This window comes from Eurytemora carolleeae, unplaced genomic scaffold (genome assembly GCF_000591075.1).
Source record: "Eurytemora carolleeae unplaced genomic scaffold, Eaff_2.0 scaffold1716, whole genome shotgun sequence".
In the NCBI taxonomy this organism is placed as follows: Eukaryota; Metazoa; Arthropoda; class Copepoda; order Calanoida; family Temoridae; genus Eurytemora; species Eurytemora carolleeae.
This window is the reverse complement of record NW_019397604.1, coordinates 27,091-52,278: the sequence shown is the minus strand read 5'-3', so window position 1 is coordinate 52,278 and position 25,188 is coordinate 27,091. Positions and strand designations below refer to the sequence as shown.

Sequence of the window (25,188 nt, the reverse complement as noted above, 5' to 3'; positions counted from 1 at the left end):
GTCCATTTAAACTATTTTTTTGTATATTTGAACTACTTTTTTGTTCATTTCAACTATTCTTTTGTTCATTTGAACTATTTTTTTGTAATTATTTCATATAGAATATTAATAGTTCAAATAAACAATAATTCAAATGAACTGAAAATAGTTCAAATGAGCATTAAATAAACTCGTTTTAACTATTGTTCATTTCAACTATTCACGTGGTACCACGTGCAGTAGTTCAAACGAACAATAGTTCAAATGAACAATAGTTCAAACGGGAGTAGTTCAAAGGGATAGCATCCCCTTACCAGAATCTGAATATTTCCACGGGCAGCCGTAGTACATTTGAATTTCCGAGCCGGGTCAACCTTTCTGGTCCCAGTTTGTACTGTGCCTAGCTGTATGGACAGGACTAGCCGGTGCTACAAGGTTGACGCGGTCAGACTTTATGCTTCATATAGGTTAAATTTACTTTAACTAAAGAGGCAGATCGGTGCGTGTTGCTTACCAAGATGGAGTTAAAGGAATTGAATGCTTCAATCAAGCAGTTGTTTAGCAGCAGAATTATATTCACTATAATGGGAGATATTGCAATTTTAGACAAAGTGATGCCTACAAAAGGGACTTTAGGTGTAATTTCAAAGGACCTTCTATTTAAAAAGAGTGGCATAATCGATCCACAACACCCTTTAAATCATTTTTTGATCGAGAAAAGTATTTCTATATTTATTTGTAATAATAGACCTGGGCTTCAGCATTCTTTCTATATTTTTTTGTAATAATAGACCTGGGCTTCAACATTCTTTCTATATTGTATTTGTACTTGCTCTGAAATAAGTACAGTTGACTATTTTAGCAGTGATAGCTTCTTTTCATTTTTCTGAATACCAGATCAGATTGACAATTTTTATTGTTGTTAAAAAACTTTTAATTATAAAAACTCTTGGTAATTAGTTACCAATTTGTTAGTTTACCAAATTGTTAGTTACCAATTTGTCAGGTTACCAAATTGCTAGTTACCAATTTGCCAGGTTACCAATTTGTCAGTTACCAATTTGTCAAGTTACTAACATAAACAAACAAAATTTGGACATACAGGGTGTCCCACGAAACATGGCAATAGGAAGACGACTTGAAAGTCGTCTTTGGTACTTGAATTTATTTGTGATATTTAGTCTTCTATCTACTTTAACATGTATGATTCTTGAAACATTATTTTCAAAATGGTGGCTCTTTTAAAGTTACTTTTAGATTTCTTGCATGATACTGCAGTTGCACAATGGTGGATATTGTAAAAAAACACGTTTCTTAAAGGGACTGTACAGGAAAAATGAAAGGGGGTACAGGCTGAAACCTGAGAATCCCAGGAGAAGAAGATTATAATTAATAAGTTAAACTTGATAAGTATCAAATATCAATTGTTTCTTATCAATTATAGTAATTTTTCTTTCAAATTAAAGAGACTGCAGAGCGTAATTTCAAGTGCAAAGTGCAAAGAGGGCAATGCCCGATTTACAGTGGTACCCTTTAAACCTTTGACTGTTCATCGAGTAGAGATAGCTCTGTGTGTTAGCTGTTGAATCACTCTGAAATTGTACGCTGTGTACAGATTGACCTTAACACAACTGTTCCATTGGAAATGTCGACTTTTTATTGATTTTCCAACATTCCAAAGAAAATTTGTCTAGAAAGTAACTATTGATATTTTTTTTAAAACAATTTCATGACTAAAATTGAAGACTCAATTTTTGAAGAAATTCCGGTCTTTTTTTACACTCTCAACCTTTGTCGGTAACTCTGTAATATATGAACATAACACCTCGCAAACTAATTATTTCACAATTTAATTTTGATGTCTAGGATCCTTGGATCAGTCAATGGTACCGTTGTGAATTGGGAATGACGGAAGGTCAATTAAAACTACGCTTATACAATCCCTTTAACACGATTTACATTTAAAAAAAATGTTGTCAAGAAAACTATAATATATAATATCTTCCTTGAGCATATGGACGGGAGTTCTTGTAGGATCTAAGTATGCACGCAGAACCATTGCTGGTCAGTAGAAGAATACTCATCACAGAGATCACTAGAATACTCACCCCTCTCCTCTCTTCATACTCATTTCTTACAGCCATTTCTAGGCTGGACCTGGAAATGCTTAAGTTTCTATATGTGAAAAAAAACATTGCTCCTTAAATAAATACTTTTTAGGACTTAGAGTCGATCTATTTGCACAAAATCAGAAATTCGCAAGCAAGTTTGTACAATAAGGCACTAAATATGTTTCTAAATATAGAAATTTCGTTTTTCTTTTTGGGTTCTCATTTTTTTCCGCACCTATTTTATTATTGGATTTCCAACAAATGTGATAAGTAATTGAGTCTTTGCCGCAAACTCCAATTTTTTAAATTTACATCTTACTGGTAAGAAGCTTTGATATTTCAACATTGTGTAAAGTGAAGAATAAACAAACGGTTCGGCCGTTTCGACATGGACAAATATTTCCCAATTAAGAATTTTGCGGAAAATCCGTTGAAATTCTCATGGGAACCTTTCCTGGGAATCCGCGGAAATTCCCAGGAATCTTTCACAGGAAAATCCGGTGGAAATGTCGAGGAATTTCTCGTAACGTAACCCATTCCGAGGAACCAGGTCCGAGGAATTTCTTGTAACCCATTCCGAGGAAATTCTCATAACTCTATCCAAGAAATTTCTTGTAACCAATTCCAGGGAATTTCTTGTTACCAATTCTGCAGAAAAAACGGAGAAAATGTGGACAATATTTGTGGAAATGTTTGGGAATTTCCAGCGAAAAAGTTCTTCCTAACCAATTCCTGGGAACTATTCCTGAGATTTTCTCAAGAGTTTCTCGGGAATTCAGGAATTCCGGAGAAATTCTGAGGAATTTTGTGAGTGGAAATTCCGAAGAATTTCTCAGGAATTTCCCGAAACTGTGTCTCAAAACTGTGATCTTACAAAAATCTTTCATCTTGGGGATCAATTCTGGGGAATTTCTCGAGAATTTCCGAGGGATCAGTTGCAGGAAATGATTCTTGAGAAATTCCTCCGAAATTCTTCAAAGAAAGTCACTACGGTTGGAGAATTCCTCACTTTTGTTACTTGGGTTAAATATTTATATGGAAATGTCCCTGTTTTAGTCCTCGCTACCCTGCAGATTCCTCTTTAATAACGAAAAGATAGTTTTCTCTATCTATTTAAATGGTAGTTAACCAGTTCTCTCTAGATTCGACAGAGAGGTTTTCTTTGAAAAAATAAAAAGCAACACTAACGATTGAAAAATAAAAATCAGAACTTAGTAATTGAATATAAGGGGATTTTAAGTTACCTTCAATTTAAAAAGAGGGGTATGCCTGATTCACAACGGTACCCGTGAAACCTTTTTAAAAATTGGAGATCTACTTCATGCTCTTGAGTTGAGTTGAGGGTCAGTTCAATTTTTGAGACACCCTCATACACAGACATACACACAGTTTCATACACAGACATACACACAGTTTTATACACAGACATACACACATTTAAACATTTTTTCCAATTTTGAGACTGGACAATTTTTGCAAGTTTTGAGACCGGACAATTTTTGCAAGTCTTCCCCATGCGGTTTGACCCTGCAGAAACGGCATTGAACAAATGGATAAAATATTACAACATTTTTTTAAACTTTTAAAATTGGGCGAAATGAATTACGATACATTTTATCTTTTCGAGGATAGGATTAGAGACTTATAGATTCAGTTTACAGAGGATGATCTTCTCTTTTAAAAACCTCTGGATCAGAATAATTCAGTGCAATCGCTATTAATTAGACAGAAAAACTGATGTGCATTACATTTGTTACAAATATTTTTGCAAAATGAAGTTAGCCAAAAAAAATGGGAAAATAATGCGAAATTTTTTTTCGCCAAATTTCGCGAGAAAGCTAGCATTCTTCGTGAAAGAATGAGATGTGAAAAAATGCGAAATTTTAGGCGGAACAATTTTTTTACAGACTCCAGAAAATGCCCATGTAAAAAGGCCGGTGGGAAATTAAGATGCATGAAGTACGCAACATTCTTATACAAGGAAGGAAGAGTTTAGTACTCATAATAGGTTGATTTGACAGTATTTTGAGAACTGTATGTAAGACACTCCAATCTACACATTTATGTAATTTTTTACCAACTAATAAGACCGGCCCGACCCTTTAATCATTTTTATTATTTGGATAGATTTAGCCTGAAAATCTCAATTATTTCCTGATTTCGCTTTTCTTTGGACTGTGAATTTTCATAGATCAAAAGTTTTGCATTGTAAATTCTAGGATTATGCATTGTACATAATCTTTTGGAGACCTACGGATTAATTTAATTCCTCTTAAATATCCCGGTGTTATCGTACTCTGAAGGAATAACAGAAAGGAAGGGGTCAAGTATTAATCCTCAAACCAAAAGTGCCAACATTGGATATCAAGATAAAACGTTTAAGATGAACGACACTTTTTTCAACACCCTGTACTTAACACTGTACTCTCCATAATAATGTCCCCCTGTGTTTTTATCCTTAAATTTGAGACTGCTATAAATGTTCTTAGTCTAATTTTTAAATTGTTTAAAAAACAACTAGAACTTTAATCAGTATATTTCTATTCATTGTTTCTTTGCCATAAATCGGGATTTGCCATTTTTGCATGGAGGGTCACAGGAAATTTCGCTTCGTCAAAAATTTATGTATGTAATGTATGTAATGAATGTTACCCATAATGCCCCTGGGTAACAGCTGGGATAGATAGCATTTATAGATGGACCCGTTCTAGTTTTTTTTTTCATTTTGTTCGGTCATTGTTCGTGAACGATCCATTTCGTTAGGTTTTTTTTAATTGTTCAAATAAATCATTCAGTAAAATCTTTTTTTTTCATTAAAATCGTTCCTGCAAAATAAAACAGTTTGTTTTTCTCAAAAATTTGTTAAAAACAATTGTTCGTAAAAAACTATCGTTTTTAAACAATTTTTTTCCCAAAAATCATTCGTTCAGTAAAAACGACCGTGTTTTTCAAAATCTTTCGAAAAATTTTTTGTTTAGTAAAAAACTATCGTTTTTTCAAGTTTGTTTGAACAATTTCAAATAGATCGTTTTTAAAAAAACAATTTTTTTATTTAACTCTGAACGATTCATTTCTTTCCTCCATCGATGGGTTTTTTTCTGAACGGCACCCTTTTCCGCGAAAAAACTTCGTACGTTCAAAAAACGATGTCCATGTCTAGGCCTCTCAGATAAACCATGTACTATGACTTGCGCACTTCTACTCCAGGACAAAATATAGGAATTATCAGAAATAAACACCTAACACTTGGCGATGCTGTTTAGATAACTCTTTCCTGCATTCTTACTATTCTGGGAACCCGGAGTTCGTAATATAAGAGTAGACTCATCTCAATAAAGTGTTTGCGACCTTAAGAATAATATTGAAATTTATAGCGTACGAAGAGTGAGTGTTAAACGATTTATTAAAATTTCACGGGCAAACCTGGGCACTTCTTTAATGCAGGGTTACTCATTAAGGATAAGACTTTAATTCCAACAATAAACTTATTAATTCTAGAGATATAAAGGTAAACTTTTGTTTTCAATATTTAACTGATAGTTGCGCTAAATGATTTTACTGGAAATTTAATCAAACAAAAAAATATGAAAATAAAAAGACTAAATAAAAGTCTAGTAAATTATATTGCTGCTACAGGAGTATACAAAGGATTGATCGTCGTCTTTGTTACTTTTTTGAAAAAGGATTTTTTTCAGTTAGTATTTTTAAATCATAAGCAACATTTTTCACTAAAAGTATGTATATAATATGTACAAGAGTGAACAACTTACGAAAAAGAATTTGATAAGAATTTGACAAATTATTCCAAATAAAGCTGAACGCAAGCATTTGGTTCTAAAATGTACAATGTAAAATGTATCTAGGGGAAGCTTAACAATTTATGAATAAATGTTCATGACTGTCTGGATCGCTGTGAGACGATTTCTGATGTTTTTTCGGTTAGTGCTTTCAAATTATGTCAATTAAATTCCGATCAGGCATTTATTGGCTTTTATTGAGGCACTTGTCAGTACATACTAATAATTGTTTCAATAATAAAAATGGCAATATAAGTAACTTGTATTTGAGTAGTATTTAAATCAACATTGTTTTCAGAGAAATTATGTCTGTTATAGAATGTTTTGCAGCAGTGGCCTGGGAGGTAAAATATTTATTTTTACTTAAAGGGAGTGTTCGCGAAAAATGAAAGGGTTATAGGCTTAATGCGATAAAAAAGCGCTTTTGATCGCTACTAATCTTATTTTTATCTGTTGCGTCTATAAGGAGAAACTTGTTAAAGACGTCTCATACCAAATTGAGAAAATTGCAACATACTAGACCGTAAAAAAATCAATTTAATTTCAAACAAATCATTCAGATATTACAACCTATAGTCATCGATTATCTTTCGCCACATTTGTATAAAGTTTATATTTTATAACATTTTTTATTTAATTTGTTTAGAATTTGATCATTTCTCTTGTCGCTTGCGCAACTACCTAAGAATGCTGCGCCCCACTCACATTTCTCGAAATCCGTTAAAACGTTTTATAAAAAAGTAAATGTAAAAAAATTAATTAAAAAATATCATAAAATATAAACGAAGTTTTCCCACATTAGTTGACGTACATGATTTCCAAGATTAAGTAAAAAATTGTAAAAACAGATAATAAAGAATAAATAAAAATACATTTATTTTACCGTAAAATAATCACTTTATTCTGAAATTATCACTTTAATTCATAGTTTTGTTGGACAAAAAACTGAGTTGACACTTGTGACAATTCAGAATACAGCTACACTAAGTTTTAGAGTTCTCTGGCTTTGGTGATCAATTAAAGTTTTAAAGAGTACAAATGTCAATAAAAAATCCAACCTGAAGGAAAAAAATCCACAGTTTTGTCTACTACAAAATTAGTCAGTCCTAGCAGGCTTTCAGCCTCTACAATAAATACATTTAAAAAATATTAAAAATTTGGTTTAGATAAATGGGCCTTTAACCATAGAGAAGGTGGAGGTTTGCCCCCCAGCTGCCGGGGAAGTTAGGGTTAAGCTAACATCAGCTAGTATTTTTATGTCAGACATAGGTAAATATGGGGTTGAGCTAACATCAGCTAGTATTTTTATGTCAGACATAGATAAACACAGGGACAAAACATCAGCTAGTATTTTTATGTCAGACATAGATAAACACAGGGACAAAACATCAGATAGTATTTTTATGTCAGACATAGATAAACACAGGGACTAAACATCAGCTAGTATTTTTATGTCAGACATAGATAAACACAGGGACTAAACATCAGCTAGTATTTTTATGTCAGACATAGATAAACATAGGGACTAAACATCAGCTAGTATTTTTATGTCAGACATAGATAAACACAGGGACAAAACAAAAGCTAGTATTTTTGTGTCAGACATAGATAAACACAGGGACAAAACATCAGCTAGTATTTTTATGTCAGACATAGATAAACACATGGACAAAACATCAGCTAGTATTTTTATGTCAGACATAGATAAACACAGGGACAAAACATCAGCTAGTATTTTTATGTCAGACATAGATAAACACAGGGACTAAACATCAGCTAGTATCTATATGTCAGACATAAGTAAACATAGGGTTAAGCTAACATCAGCTAGTATCTGTATGTCAGACAAACGCAGGGTTACGCTATCTTCAGCTAGCATCTGTATGTCAAACATAGGTAAACACAGGGTCACGCTAACATCAGCTAGTATCTGTATGTCAGACAAACACAGGATTAAGCTAACATAAGGCTTTTCAGAAAAAGAACATTGTTTAGTAGCTATTTAATGTATATCCAAAAAAGGATTATCCGACTTAAAAGAATTCCAAAACATGTCCAATTCTTTGAATCTTAAAAATTAAAAAAAAACATTGTAAATCCGAAAGTATTTTTTGTTATGATCGAAAATCTGAACAAAAATTTCGCTGAAAACATTGTAAGCATTCCCATATGTCAGAAGACGACATTCAATAAAAAATATTCCAAAAAGTTCTAAATCTGTTTTACAAAGTCTGGATGTTTTTGCGGATACCTTAAATAAGACAGACTTGACTAGAAAAGTTTCGGGTGTAACCCATTTTTTGTTTTGTTTAGGGGCTTGGTCTGGACACATTCCCTCTCATTCATCAGCATTCCCTTTAGTGCTGGGACATGAAGGGGCTGGAGTGGTAAATTAATAATATACTTTCTGTCTACCTAGAACTAAACATTTGCAGATCAAAAGCACTTTGTGTAATTTGCCATGATTTTAGTTTTATCATGGAAGCACATTATTTTTTTGTTGATCTCTATTAGATTCATATTCGTTGATTTCTAGTAGATTCTCTTTTCTGTTGATTTTTAGTAGATTATATTTTCTGTTGGTTTCTAGTAGATCATATTTCTGTTGGTTTCTAGTAGATTATATTTTCTGTTGATTTCTAGTAGATTCTCTTTTCTGTTGATTTTTAGTAGATTATATTTTCTGTTGGTTTCTAGTAGATCATATTTTCTGTTGGTTTCTAGTAGATTATATTTTCTGTTGATTTCTAGTAGATTCTATTTTCTGTTGATTTTTAGTAGATTATATTTTCTGTTGGTTTCTAGTAGATTATATTTTCTGTTGATTTCTAGTAGGTTTTATTTTCTTTTGATTTCTAGTAGATTCTATTTTCTGTTGATTTCTAGTAGATTATATTTTCTGTTGATTTCTAGTAGATTCTATTTTCTGTTGATTTCTATTAGATTATACTTTTTGTTGATCAATCATTAATCATTAATTTAGTTTTTTTCCCAGGTGGAAAGTGTTGGAGAAGGTGTGGATGAATTCAAAGTTGGAGACAAGGTACACAACACAAGAAAACACTTTTTTACCAAAATTAGGCGTTTAGGGCGACCATTATCTATTTCAATTGTGAACATTTTCTCTTTGTATTCATTGTTACACAATAACAAAAAAAGTTCGCAATGTTATAAAAAAAAATAAAAAAATTCGTGGATTTTTAAATTTAATGAAAATCTATTTCCGTGGGGTCACGTGACGTCCCACACAAAATTAGGGCCCGATCGGTTCAGCCGTTTTGATTTTTATTGGATGCAAACAAACAAACGCCCAAACGGAAAATACCCAAGCAAAGTATTTATGCAGATATACACAGCTTTAATATCTGCAATGGAAGGATCGACCATTGCACGATATAGTTTATTTTAGTTTTATGGATTTGTTTTGGTTTTCATCATTAAATAAAACTTTTATAAATTTTAAAAATAAATTTGCCATGTTAGGTTGTGCCCTGTGGGTTACCTTGGTGTGGAGACTGCTACGCCTGCAATCACAAGAGAGGAATTTTTTTTATCATAAACCCTTAAAGATCTAGAAGTACGATCCGGCCGATGTTACATTTACACACGTGTTACATTTTATTAATTGCCAAAAGAAAAATGTTTTTTTCATATTTTCTTGAACTTTTTTACCATTTTTAAACCTCCTGAATCATTAAAGTTAACGGTTTGAATTTGTTTTCAATGGAAATCGGATTAATAAAAAATTTTGAGAGTTGCAAAAAAAGCAAAATTTTCGGCGAAAATCTTTTTTTCGCAAAAAATAAGAAATTTTCACAAAAAGATTTCCCCTATTCGTTGGACTTCACACTTTTACTCTAAGGCCTTTTTTGGGTTGGGGGGGGGGGGATATACATATTAACACTTTTGGGGACAGTAAAATTAAAATTAAAAGGAACGCCGAAATTGAATAAGTTCTATGATAAAATAATAAATAAATTTAAAAACCTTAATTTTTTATCAGGTGTTCAATGTGAGCTTTTCTCATTTAAAGCTGCATTTAAGGAATTAAGACTCGAGCCGAAGCTTTTAAATCGCGGGCTCTGGAGGAAGAAAACATCAGAATTTCAACAAAGTAAAATTAAAAAGAATCTTTTTATTAAAGGGACTGTTGGCTTAATTTCATGTGTTGTGTTTAATTTACAGCACCGCTCTTTAAACCTTTAACTTATCAAGTATAACGCTCTTATTTATCCTTATTAATTATTTACATTAATTATCTACATTAATTATCTTATTTATCTACATTAGTTATCTACATTAATTATCTACATTAATTATCTACATTAATTATCTCCATTAATTATCTTCATTAATTATCGGCATTAATTATCTTAACTATCTACTGAACCGCTTGTAACTTTTTTTGCAAGATATTTCATATTTAAGAACTACAAGTTGAAGTGCTCGGTGTTGAATTTTTTATTTAGTTTTGAGGAAAAAATTACACTTGAAAAAAAATCGAATTCTTTAAGCCTATGTTACCACCAATGTAGCTAAGGGTTACCTTAAAAAATTTGGCCATTCGGTTTAGACGTTTGTCTAACATATATACAAATATATACAAGTTTAAATATATACATAAGCTTTTTTATATAGATTCACCTTTCCTCTCCAGCAGTCTTAGAAAATTTGAATTCATTTTCTAATGTCTAACTGTTTAAATGTTTAATAATAATTCCCAAGAAAGTCATCTTCGTTTGAGTCCAGCCTGTTTGCTATGTACACTCTGATTTTTTGCCAATTAAAGCACTTTTTAAAATATGAACACACAGAGGCGCACATGAGTTGAAATACATGTGCATAGTTGCAATTTTTCAAGGCCATCATATTTAACATATTTAGACCGCTAGATTTAATAATTATAGGGTGCTAGGGAGGATTTTAAAAAGGACAAAAAAATATGAGAAAAAGGCAAAAAAAACAGATATTTTTAACAATTTATCAATAACTTTGTTACAAATTAAGTGTGCAGAAAATTGCACAAAATTGCAAAATTGTAAGAATATTTATCATCATTTTTATATTTTTTTAAACTCTATTAATCCCAGACCTAGACCATAAATACAAGAGTATAATTCCAGACAACTATACAAATTGTCAAGCTTTCTCTCCACATTTGTAACTATTCAGTGTAACAAAGACATAATATAAGAACTCAGGAGTGACTCCAGGGGTAAACCTTCATTAACTTCCTAACCTCCAACAGAGATAGGTCACCCCGAACTAACCAGAGAAGCATTCGGTTTATTCTATTTGAAATCAATCACTTATTGGTCTATAATTCTAAAATCTTTAAGCTTACAATTTTGTCACGGTTTACTTATTCATATTTTTTATTATATATTTATTCATTTATTTTTTTTTATTTATTTATTTATATGCTTGATATTGTAATTTTAAAAAGTTAGAAATAAAAAATCCTTAAATTAAACATTCTTTAAAAAAAGCTCTTCTCTAATTGTCAAATTGCCATATCAATATTTTGTAAATTTAACAACAATGTTTTTGTTTATATTTAACTGAATTTGGTAAAATAATATATTTGGTGTACAAATATATTCATTCAACTGCAATCTATTATTTTAGACTACATTTCACATTTCACTAAAAACATTGATTTTTAACAAATAAATTGTCAAGTACTTAACAACCTATTTGATTTTTAAGTAACTGGATAGACTTGATAATCCGACATCAAATTCACAAAGCGAACAGAACTAAATCATAAATGTACAGAAAATCTACGTAAAATCTTATGGTGTACACCTTTGACATTTTAAACTTAGAGTATTTGCTCAACAGAATTAATAGTTTGAAATATCCAAGGTCTATAAAAACATTGTAGTGCATGAAGATATAGGGGTTAGAAAATCAGATTTTGCTCGGATTCTTGGCTTTTTTCTCTTAAAATTAGTTTTTTCCTTAAAGATTTAAAAATCTTTTTTAATCGTTATTTTTGTAATCATATTTTCTTATTGTGTCCACTGTCCACATAGATCTTGCCGGCCAATATTTCATGCGTAAAACGTGCTGGGTCGACTTTATATTGGGAAGTCTAGACTGGAGAGTACGAGTATAACTACACTAGACCTATGCATTCTTTCTTGCCTAAAAAGTGGCAAAAAATATCCATCTTACATTTTAAAAATCCAGGGCGATGTTTTGGCTTGGCGAGAAATATTTCAATTCCTCCCCCTAGAAAATTTCACAAGTCGCGCCTTTGGTCTATAAAAATTATGTACATTTTTTTCAGGGGCCAAAAGTTATATTCTTTTTTTGGTTTGGGAACTTTCTGTGAATATATTGTTGTTCATGTGTCTCAGTTGGGAAAGGTGAAGACTTTTATTTATCTTTTATTCTTAAAATTTTAAAAGTAGATTATATAATGAATTGATTTGAATTTGACCTGAGCCTAACTTTTTTTGTTGTGAATAAATCCTTTCTCCATATCTTGTGCAGTCATATGGATAAATTTTAATATTCTGTGGTATTGTACAATGTGTATCTGTATAGGTGTAACAAATACAGTAGATAAATTACGGTTTACATTGACCGTAAATCTGGTATTGTGATTAACCTAACCTAGATACGTCTATAAATAACTACGTCAAACCGAAGTTGTGATTAGCTTAACTACGTTTGTTTATAACAATGCAAAACGTGTAATTAAGTCTATTAAACTTAATTTGTAACCTAGAACCCAAAAATATACTCAGTTTGAAAAGACTCTCCTTAGATTACAGTGAGATTAGTAATCGTTCCTTGTTTAACAAACAAGTTGATGATATCATGTTCCATGTTTGACATTAATAGCTTATTAGATCATGCCCATGTTTGACATTAATTTTTTATGAGATTGTGTCTGTGTTTGACATTTATAGCTCAAGATCATGCCTGTGTTTGACATTGATAGCTCAAGATCATGCCTGTGTTTGGCATTGATAGTTTACGAGATCCTGTCTGTGTTTGAAATTGATAGCTAATGAGATCATGCCTGTGTTTGGCATTGATAGTTTACAAGATTGCCTCCGTGTTTGACATTGATAGGTCAAGATCATGTCTGTGTTTGGCATTGATAGTTTACAAGATCCCTGTCCTTGTTTGACATTAATTGAGAAGAGTTGTTTAACTGATTAGCTCTTATACCTCGTAGACCAACGAGGGGGATTGAGTTGTAACTGGATTTATACGGGACTGAGAGACTCTTATGGAGTCATTTACTGCATAGGGATGACCTAAATTAACAACTTAAAACAGTGTATATCAATTATGCTAAGCTAAGTGTAATTTCAAGTTTCCTTTCATTTATTTAGAGGAATGGCTAATTCACAATGATACACTTAAACCATTGTCTGACAACAATGAGGTCGACACCATCATTTGGATAAATGCAGATTGAGTGCTGGGCCAGGAGACTCTAGGTCTAGACTCCGTGCTACAGTTAAACCCAGGGAATAGAGGAATTAAGGGAAAGGAAATGTTGCTGGTCTGACATGAGAAAGCCAGTCGCACTGCTTTGCAGACGAGTTCGGTATTCCTTACACACACAATTTTGGCACAGACACACAAACATGACGTTTCCGACCTCTGGTTAAACCCTAAATAAGCCATACAACGAAAGAATTCATCAAATGTCGTATTCTTCACTTTCTGATAATGGAATTGTTAAAGATATTAAGTTTTTTTTAATTAAATGATTATATTTAAAACTGTTCCCGCATATTCATTGCTATTTATTTATTTTCGCCAATACTGAGATCTGCGTAAAATAGTATAAAACCCATTGAAAAATTGTCAAGAAGACATATGATAAAGTCTTAGGATGTATGGCTTTTTTAGGGTTTAATTGTAGTGTACACTTGCACTTTCTCTTGGCACTTAATTTCCCGTTATAAAAATAGGAATATCTACGAAATACTCGATCAAACAATGGTTTGAAGGGTATCCGTGTAAATCTGACATGCACCTCCGTAAATGGAAGGTGACTCAAAATTACGCTTACAATCTGTTCACCGGAATTGGTCCGTGTACACTATAGACTGCACTTTTGACATGTTTAATGCTAAGTGGACTATAATAACAGTCAGCGACATGTATTATTTTCCCGAATTTTCTTTACGGATTATAAAAGGTCCATTGATAAGCTACTAAGAACCATTTTTAAATCAAAAAATTTTTAAGAAATAGCTGAGATATAAGCTATTGACAAATTACAGAACTAAAAAACAAAAAGTAATAAAGAGGTTCAATACGAAAAAGCGACATTTAAAGGGTAGACATTTTTTCTGAGGTTAAGACTCGGTTGACTTTTAATTTGTTTCTCTAGTTTACTTGTTCAATTAATTAATTATAATATAATATAAGGTATCTCCTGAGACTTGTCTGGAGAGTTTAGCGCCTCTAGGGTGTGCTGTTTTGACCGGCTGGGGGGCAGCTGAAGCAGTAGCTGGGGTCAAACAGGCTGATAAGGTAAATTCCAGTAAATCTAGTTTTATTATTATTATTATTACAATGATATATACATTGTAGAGAGCGGTTGAATGAGTGATTGAGATCTAGCCTAGACTCTATGCAGTCTAAAAATAAGAAGTGCAACTTTTTTTCTCAAATTTAAGTTTTGTTCAACCGCTAAATTGGTATTTTTGTCGTTTACATTTTTATTCATTACTTAAAACTTTTTAATTAGTTTAACCGCTGAGATAATTCAGGTAACAGTTTTTTGCTTTCAACCGCTGGGTTTCAGATTCAAATATAGTTCTTTTTTGATGAAGTATATAAAGACGTGAGACCTAACTGTAACTTATTAGGATATACGTATTTTGTTTGTATGTAATGTAAAAAATATAATTTATTTCATTTAAAAAATGTCTATTTAAAGTAGAAAATTTAAATATTTGATTAAATTGTGTTTGCTATGTATTAGTATGTATTGGTATGTATGGTATGTATGTATTTAAATATATACCAAACACAATATTTGATCAAATATTTGATATTTTTACTTTATCTCCACTCTCTATCTATTTAAATATAAACTTTGCATGTCTGTTTGGGTGTCAGGGTGTTTGTATCCATTAAACGTATAAATGGCTGAACCGATTTAATAAATTAGCCTCCAACAAAATTTGATTTTCATAAAATTTTGAAAATCCACGAATTTTTTTTGATAAAATCTGCAAACTTTTTATTCTTCTGTTTTACAATGTATACAAAGAGAAAATGTTCATAATTGAAATAGAAGCTTAATATTGAATAATTTGGCTATTCCTGTTGAATAATTGTCATTTTTGTTGTGAAAGACTTTTAAAGTTAGGTATAGGTAAAAATAAAAATTCCTTCGCATCGTTTTCAAACGTAGTGTGTATTTTTTACACACAGTAAAAATAGCATACTTGTTGCATAAAATAATTTTTAAAAAATTTTAGGCTTTCAGGGCGCTTCGCGCTCATCTTTTAATCTATAATTTTAGTTGTAACCCTAAATGACAAATGTCGACGATATTTTAACTTTGATGATCCATAAATCTTCACTGCAAGGTCAGTCATACAAATTTGGACCCGAATGGTTCTGGCGTTTATTTAATAAAAACAGACAGACAAATAAACACCAAAACAGACAAAAGTGATTCTAATTATGTTATAGATTATCAGAAAACTCTGAGATAGGTAGACGACTTTTAGACTCAAGTTATTACTTTAAATAGTCCAATGAACTAGTGATTTAATCAGTGTCTAATAAAACTATTTGCTTTGTAACTATTGCTTATAAAGTCGTCTTCCTTATTCAGAGTTTTCAGGTTATAAATGTATTGTATAAAAGTTATAAATGTATAAAGGTTATAAATGCATTGAATAAAGGTTATCAATGTGTAAAGGTTATAAATGCATTGTATAAAGTTATAAATGTGTAAAGGTTATACATGTATTGTATAAAGGTTTTAAATGTGTTGTATAAAGGTTATAAATGTATAAAGGTTATAAATGTATTGTATAAAGGTTTTAAATGTATTGTATAAAGGTTATACCTGTATTGTATAAAGGTTATAAACTTATTGTATAAAGGTTATAAATGTATAAAGTTTATAAGTGAGATTTATAAAGTTATAAATTAGATTTATAAAAGTTATAAATTAGATTTATAAAGTTATAAATTAGATTTATAAAGTTATAAATTAGATTTATAAAGTTATAAATTAGATTTATAAAGTTAGATTTATAAAGGTGGCAGTGTGGGGGGCCGGGGCTGTCGGACTTTCAGCAATCATGGCCTCAGCAATTGCCAAGGTATGTAGATCGTTTTGTTCTTAAAGGGATTGTAAGATCCTTTAAACCTTATTAAACTGATCAAGGTTTACGTATTTACGTACTATTTTATCAACAGAAACGCTTGTTATATTATTGATAACACTGTTGCAACCTACTTGAAATTTACAAAATAATCTATTTATCAATCAGAATGTGTTCACTTATTCATTTGATGTACATTCCTGTTTTGCATTACATAGTTTGCATGTGTACTGTACAGCTTACTCTAGCTGTTTAAATGTCGGCCCGGTACATAAAGTGAACCAAAGTTTACACTGCTAATTTTAGGCGGAGACAATTATAGCTGTAGATATTGATGCAGATAAACTTGAAACAGCTCTACAGTTTGGAGCTACTCATACTCTTCTAGCAGATGTGGATACACCACATAAAATCTTCCAGGCAAAATAAACTCCAAACCAACGTGAACATATGGGTGGTAGGTCATTTCCCCAGCACAACTTTCCCAGCACAATTTCCTAACCTAATAACCTAACACCAACATATGAAGGGTGAGGGGGACGAGATTTGCGCAAAGTTGGACCGCTTAAGGAGCCAGGGGTTCACAAGGTACTAATTCAAGGAAAGTTAATTGCAGTTGCGCGTATACTCTGCGTACCTATTCAAACTAGTTCGCTCTGGACGGAATTTATAAACAATACATGCATCAGTGTTCGTTTAGTATCCGAGGAGGTTAAAAGCATTAAATTTTGATAATGTTGATTATTCGCATAATAGTTTCCAATGACCAGAATATTTTAATGACTTTTCATGTGAAAGATGGATCCCATGTCAGGCTTCGACATCCGTCTTGTATTTACATTACCGCTCAGAGACAGTACACTGCAGTACAAAAGATGCGTACACCTCTGAAATAACTTTCCTTGCATTATAACCTTGGGGGTTCATATAATTCAATTTCTGATTGAGAGTACATTTAGGGGCATGAAAATTAACTTTCTGTGTCATTGTGAACTTTGACAAGCATTTTTTTGTGCACCTGTGCTACACTTCTTAAATGTGTACTGCATTTGGGGTGTTAAATGGTGTAAATATCAGTAATTTATATAAGAGATAAATTATGATAAACACTTCCTTGCAGTATACAGTACACAGTGGCGGATATAAGGGGGGTTATTGGGGTTATTTACCCCCCTCCCCCGAGAATCCTGGGGGTAAATACCCCCCCTAGAATCCTGGGGGTAAATACCCCCCCTAGAATCCTGGGGCAGGCCCCATGAATAGCAGGGGTTACTCCACTTGCTGCCTCTTCAAGTTACAGTTGCCTTGACCCCTTCACTTCAAAAAAAAAATACATTCGCTATTGCTTAGTCTGCACTCAAGTGTAAAGACTTCTATTTTCATGATAGTAAAAGTTTTTGCGGCATTTTGCAGATGCCTAAACAGTTTTAAGCTTTGAAAACTGTTTAAAATTTAAACAAAAAATATAAACGGAACTTATGTATATTGATAATTAGGTTGCTAACATGGCTACGGAACACCATGAAAACGCCCCCCCCCGCCCCCTCTACGCTTGCCCCCCCTGAGAGGCTAGAGGGGGCACCCATGAGGGAGGCTCTTTTGATATTACATCTGCTTGCATTTCCCTTCCTCAGGCCAGGCACAGTGGGGTACCTAGGGGGCAGTAGTCCTGTTGCCCCCCCTGGGAGTTCCAGACGGGGCACTGCCACCCCCCCTGGAAAATACAAAATTAAAAGGAAACTACGTTTAAAAAGTAACACCTGACAATGACAAAGACTAAGGATTTGTCTGNATTAAAAATTTTTACCCCCCCCTACAGAATCCTTATATCCGCCCCTGAGTATACATTCTGCAGTATGGAATTTTTCTACAACTTGACATCCAATTGTTTACAAAAACAACATGGTTAATTTCTTCCCCTAATATTAATCAATCAACATTTGGGATCACATTGAATGGAATTATCTGTGGAACCCTGTAAGAAACTGGTTTATCATAAACAAAAGTGTGTAAACAAGCCTGGCCTAGCTTGCCCCAGAAAATTCTGATCTTTGTTTACAAATTAGATTATCTTCAATCTATAACACCAAAATAGATCCTTAATACTCGAAAAACTCATCATTTTTCGCAAGAAAATTCTTATATAAGCCTTGTTTTATTTTTCAAAATGATCCATTCTAATTAAATTTTCTGATTAGTCCCGAAAATCGTAATTTAAACCCGTTCTCGGTCTAATATGATGTGGGACACCCTGTATGTCCTACAAAATGTGTGCTCACACCATTTCTTCCTCACCTTTTATAAACTTACATTGATTGAACCTTTTACTCGGCAGCTCCCTGGACTAAACAGGGTGAGATGCGTTCGGGTTTTAAATTTTGAATTTAATTACTTTTTGGTCTTAGATTTAACAAACTTTCAATTACCGTGTTGTCTTTATCTTTGTTATAAAATAAACACAACTACCGAAGAAAATAACGAAAGAAAAAGCTAAAAAAAAATAGTTTAATCAGTCAAATTCTTCACGGGGCAAGAACTGATTTTTTAAACCTGCGACGTGCAGACGAGAAAGTCCTTAAACAATACGTATCTCTAACAATTGTGTGACTTTAGAATAAAGGAATTGAGTCTTAGCCACAAACTTTGATTTTCTAATTCTTATATCTTTGCAATCCATGTCGTATATACCTTAGATATTTCAAACAATGATTTCTGTTAGATTAAGTTTGAAATGTAAACAGTTTACATGTTAAAGTATTAAAGATATGAGAAAATTAAAGTTTGTGGCGAAGAATCAATTCCTTTAAGTTATTTCAAATGAAGTTGTTACGTGTTTGTCTTCAGATTTGCGGAAGCGGAGTTGATTTTGCCTTTGAATGCAGTGGTAGCCCAAAAGCCAGAGGTCTGTATTTTTTATGCACACACATTTTTCTCGGAGTTTTTCCTTCTTTGTTTTAACCAGCTTGGGGGTTTCATGGGTTTCATCTTTTTCTGGAAGCATTTGGACATTAGAGATTAGAACAAATATATTCTCTTAGCAGTTGGATAAATTTTCAGATGTTGACAAACGATGTTATTTTTTTATAATCTTTTTAAAAAAAGAATGGGATAAAACTGAGGATTTCTAAAATAAAATAAAGTTTGGGAAAATCCCCAAAAAAAATTTCAAAAAAGAGAGCCTAAGATTTTTTTAATTTCATTGCTACCAATACTAATAGTGATGGTTTTAAGGATGGCTTTTAAACATTTAAATTTACAGACTTTTAATCGCTTCACAATCATCCAAGATGTTTATCCTGATCAAAATGTTATGCTTAATAAGCATACTTAAGGCAAATTAACTCGATAAATCGTTTTTGTATAATCTTTTTGTTAATATCTTTGGTTGGAGAAAATATTTTGAATACAATCTAAATAGCAAACTTACCAAGCACACGATCTCCTCCACAGACTACACAAACTGCTTATCTCCTTTCACAGGGTGGTGGGCTTTTACGATCGGTTTTTAGAGTGCCATCTCACTTGTTGATTATAATACCCATGATGATCTATGTCACTCTCTTTTCTCTGGTTTTAAAACCATCCTAGATTCCTGGGAAGCCATGACATCCCTTGCATGTAAAAAGAAGACATTCACTAAAATTTTAATTTATAAATTTAGAACAAGTGATACATTCGATACAGACTGGATGGGGTGTAGCAGGTAATCTATCAAATGGACTATACAAGTAATTTCCATTTTTAATGTGGCCTTCCCTTGATTCCCAACAGTACCCTTTAAACTTGGACTGGTTAAGGATGAAATGCTAAAACATTTATTAATGGGCATTTAATAGATAGGGAATTTCATAGACAGGACATATAGTAGACAGGAAATTTCATGAAAGAACATTTCATGCACAAGACATTTTATAGACAGGACATATAATAGACAGAACATTTCATAGACAGGAAATTTCATAGACAAGACATTTTATAGACAGGACATTTCACAGACAGGACATTTCATAGACAGGACATATAATAGACGGGACATATAATAGACAGAACATATAATTGACAGGACATGTAATAGACAGGACATATGATAAACAGGACATTTAATAGACAGGACATATAATAGACAAGACATAAAATATACAGGCCATTTTATAAACATGACATATAATAGACACGACATATAATAGACAGGCCATTTTATAAACATGACATATAATAGACACGAAATTTCATAGTCAGGACATTTCATAGACAGGCCATGCAATAGACAGGACATTTCATAATCAGGACATTTCATAGACAGGACATGCAATAGACAGGACATTTCATAATCAGGACATTTCATAGACAGGCCATGCAATAGACAGGACATTTCATAATCAGGAAAGTTTATAGACAGGGCATTTATATTTTAAATGTTCTAGCTAACTGTTTATGAAATGTTCAATTTATTAAATGTTTTAGCTAACTGTTTATGAAATGTTCGATCTATTAAATGTTCTAGCTAACTGTTTATGAAATGTTCAATTTATTAAATGTTCTAGCTAACTGTTTATGAAATGTTCAATTTATTAAATGTTCTAGCTAACTGTTTATGAAATGTTCGATCTATTAAATGTTATAGTTAACTGTTTATGAAATGTTCAATTTATTAAATGTTTTAGCTAACTGTTTATGAAATGTTCGATCTATAAAACGTTCTAGCTAACTGTTTATGAAATGTTCGATCTATTAAATGTTCTAGCTAACTGTTTATGAAATGTTCAATCTATTAAATGTTCTAGCTAACTGTTAATGCAATGTTCGATCCATTAAATGTTCTAGCTAACTGTTTATGAAATGATCGATCTATTAAATGTTCTAGCTAACTGTTTATGAAATGTTAAATCTATTAAATGTTCTAGCTAGCTGTTTATGAAATGTTCGATCTATTAAATGTTATAGCTAACTGTTTATGCAATGTTCGATCTATTAAATGTTCTAGCTAACTGTTTATAATTTTGTTATGTTTTAAAAAAATTTCCATGAAATGTGCCGGCAGTATTAAGACGGTGGTATCCGAATATCAGTGGAATTATTGTCTTTTTTTTCGGAATTTCTTTTATTATAATTGTCGCTAAGGATTTGTAATTTGTAGCTGCAGTACTTCTACAGATAGTTGAGGGATATATTGGCTTGGGTGTCCCAATCAGAAATTGCCAAGACAAATAGTAGAGGACGCCAAGAATTTTACAGTTTTCGAAATCAACCTTTGACTAATCATAGAAGGCAGAGAACTCAATGTTTTTATCTCTCAAATATTGCTCAAATTGCCGGAAAAAATTAGATTGTATCCTAGCGTACACTTTCACCTAAATAACATAATATTTATTCCTCGAAAATTCATGAATTAAATTGTTAAAGCTGCGACCTTTAGAAATTTATTTCTCAAATATAAAACAGCTTGCCTTGGTCACCTTCAGCAACAAAGATCAATACTAATTGAAACCTTTTATGATTTTTACATAATTTTTCTGTTCAGTCATGATTGGATTATCTCCGCAAAGTGCTGTCATTAGTATTCCACCAAATGTGATAATTGGACAGGTAAAAAAATATTATTGGACAGGTAAGAAAAGGAATTTTTGTATTGTCCCATATTCCTGATTGCTTGATATTGATATCCACAGTGGCCCCTTTTCAGCAATTTTTCTCATCGGCTTCTGATCCGCTGTTCGCTTTCCTTAGACGACACTCTTCATAGGATATCGAAAAAGATTTGATTAATCTGTGGATTAACAAAAGATCATGAACACGTTTTCATATCCACAAAACAAGAATTCCCATCTCAGAGGTCAGCATTTTCTGTAGTTAATCTATGGATCCCCTCTCACAAGAATTTCCCAAGAAGGAACTGGTTCAATTTGTGCACTGTCCCTTTTTCACTTGTATAATCTTTATGTGTACTGTACAGCTCGCTCTAGCTGGTTAGATGACGGTCAGGTTCTTGAAATGAACCTGACTTAACAGTGCTCTTGTTCTGACCTACGGATCAATTTATTAATGTTTGGATATCCCACAGTTACTGCACTTTACTGCACTCTCAAATCAGTGGATATAAAGAATATTAGCGCCAATTCACGCAGAACTTTTTGGCTTTAGGGCAGAATAACAACACACTAAGCTAAGCTAGCAGTGTAGGTAAAATAGGTCTCTGATAGGCCGGGTTTTGTAAAAAGTCTAGCTGCGCCATCAAAGTTGAAACAGAGCCAGAATAGCGTAGTGTGGGGCCCAAGAAGTATGGAATATAAAAAACCACATTTAAAAATTAAAAGACACCTTAAGACAGCCTATAGTTATATAAAAAACTCTTTTTCAAATAGAGTACCGTCTGCAGAGCATGTATAATCATATGGCAGAGCGGCTTTTATTGCATACTCCTTGGTTGGGCCGGTACTTGCCGCACATAACACAGGTACAAGAGGTCGGTCCGGTTCAAATTCCAATTGACCCTAGTACACTGAGATTTACACAATATTTAGGGGAAGACCGTCCGTGGAACTGTATTTGGTGGTTGGAAAAATCCTAAAGAGGCGCTGACAAAACTAGCGGATAGTTTTACAAAAAACAGGTACAGGTTCTATTAAGCTAGCTAACACATCTTAATTTAAACAATTTTTGTGCATTGATATAATTACAATTTACAAGTCACTTTTCTTTTATAGAGTGGAATGTCTGATTCACATCGATACCATCTAAAACATTGTAACGTTTTTATCTCAATAACCCTTGCTGGACCAGGAAAACAGACATTTACAAATTTAATATTATCTTGACAACAATTTAACAATGATATTTTTAGTGTCCCAGATATACAAGGTCTTATATCATCAGAGATCAAGTTAAAGGATGTGGGGTCAGCTCTTCAAACACTGATAAAATCTAACAAACATTGTAGAATACTGATAAGATTTTGATTAACTTGTAAAATATTATAAATTATTGCAAATTAAAGGGACTGTTAGCAAATTTTTAAGTTGCCCTTCATGCAAAGTTAGCAATGTCCGATTTTCAACGAGACCCGGTCTTAAAGCTTTGTATGAAATATAAATCAATGTTTATAATTTTAAAAATGTATTAATTACAATTGTGGTTTCTTCAGAAAAGTGACTTGTGCATTTTTACTGCATGAAAACATTGGAATTATCAGAATTATACACTTTTAAGCCTAGGAAAACAACAGTTTCTTCAACATTATTGTTCAGACAAAGGTTTAAAGTGGATACATACCCAAATACCAAGGAGGAATATGGAATACGCCATGGCATAAACACTTTTTTGGGATGCAAAAATATAGGCAATACAGACTTATTTTTTTATCATATAAAAAATCGGTTTTATTTGATATGTTATTATAGAAAAACACATTTAACAAATTAAAGACGACCTTTTAAAACTCTTTTTCAAATGGATTACCGTCGTCAGCAAATCATGTATAATCATATGGTAGGGAGGGCCGGGTCGATCCCTTCTCCGTTATATTCCTTACTCCTTGCCAAATACCTATATACCCAAATACCCCAATGGCAGTGTAGTATACTTGGTCACTAGGCTCCGTCCGTATCATGTGTCCAGAACTTCCTCCAATGGCTGTTTAGTGTGAGTTTTCGTATAACTTGGACATCAATTTACATCAATTTCTCGAGACATTTACATCAGATAGAGCTATTATTGGTCGCGATTAAAGTCTAGAATTTCTGGGTTTTTAGCTTATAACTCAATTCTTTTTTTTACCTTTTTGCTTTTTCAACTATTTTATTTTTTTGTTAAAAATTATTTACATCCTACTTTCATTTTCTTTCCTTTTATGACCATCTCCTGTGCTGTTCTTTTCCTCTTTCTTTCCTTCCTTTCCTTTCCTTTTCTTTAGTTTTGTTTCTTCCTTTCATGTGTATTTTCTTTTAATTTCCTGTCTCCTTTCCCCTTCTCTCTTCTTCTCCTTTCTCCTTCTCTCTTTTTTTCGTTGTTTTCCTTTCATGTATAGTTTTCTTTCCTCCGTCTCCCTCTCCCTCCGCCTTCTCTTTCCCCCTTCTCTTATCTTCATTTTCCTCTTTTCCTGTTATTTTGTTTTTTAACCTCCTTTCTCCTTTGCTTTCCCTGACCACTGATGGTTTTCAACTGGTTCCTTGTTTGCAAACAATCCTGTTCCAAAACAAACGGTAAGAAATAATAAGAAGAAAAATTAGAAACGAAAAGAAAGAAAAAAAGCAAAGTTGTAAATCGGGCATTGCTAGCTTTGCAAGGAGAATACTTAAAATTTAGCTTACAGTCCTTAACTCTTGATAAATGTTATATATGATGTGCACAAATATAGTCAAAGAGAATAGAAAATATAAAGATTGGATTTTACTCGAAAAAAGTGTAAAACGGCCATTTTGTTTCCATACTGCATTTTGTTGTCTTCTGCGTTTGACAAAATGTTAACGCCGTTTACTACAAAAGACCATTAACGGCTGCACTGTCAACGATTTCATAAACTGTTAACGAATTTGACAAACCGTTAACGCCATTAATACTACAAAAGACCATTAACAGCTGCACCCTTAACGATTTCATAAACTGTTAACTAATTTTTTTTGGCGCCATTAAAAGTTTAATACAGAGTTAACAACTCAAGCCGTAAACGTTTGTTGAAAATTTTCCATTAATGTTTTAGATAAAATTGAGATTGTTAACTAACGTTAATTTAAAAAAAAGTGAATGCCGTTAATGAAACGAACGTTCCGTTCTTTTCCTTAAAACTAACAGCTAACTGAAATTTCTTTTTTTTAACGATTGGAACGAAACGGCTTAAAAAATGTTGGAATGTGACCAGGTCAAGTTCAACCTAGCTCGATATCTGAGTAACATTGAGGAAGATATCATCATTTTCTAAATCCCTGAAAAGGAGGTGGAGGGGGGGGAAGGAGTAAAAAAGGGTTTTTTTATTTACCC

General features: G+C 32.5%; 1 protein-coding gene across 1 annotated transcript; it reads left to right on the top strand.

The window, feature by feature from the left end:
• The first annotated feature begins 8,912 nt into the window (after positions 1 to 8,912).
• Positions 8,913 to 23,208, top strand: LOC111715141 (alcohol dehydrogenase class-3). The gene is made up of 11 exons (XM_023490408.1): positions 8,913 to 8,930; positions 9,371 to 9,430; positions 12,185 to 12,261; positions 14,294 to 14,398; positions 16,150 to 16,212; positions 16,522 to 16,635; positions 19,060 to 19,117; positions 19,877 to 19,918; positions 21,737 to 21,801; positions 22,737 to 22,825; positions 23,057 to 23,208. The coding sequence occupies exons 5-11, from the start codon at positions 16,192 to 16,194 to the stop codon at positions 23,169 to 23,171; spliced, it is 504 nt and encodes a 167-aa protein (XP_023346176.1). The 5' UTR covers positions 8,913 to 8,930; positions 9,371 to 9,430; positions 12,185 to 12,261; positions 14,294 to 14,398; positions 16,150 to 16,191; the 3' UTR covers positions 23,172 to 23,208.
• The last annotated feature ends 1,980 nt before the right edge of the window (positions 23,209 to 25,188 follow it).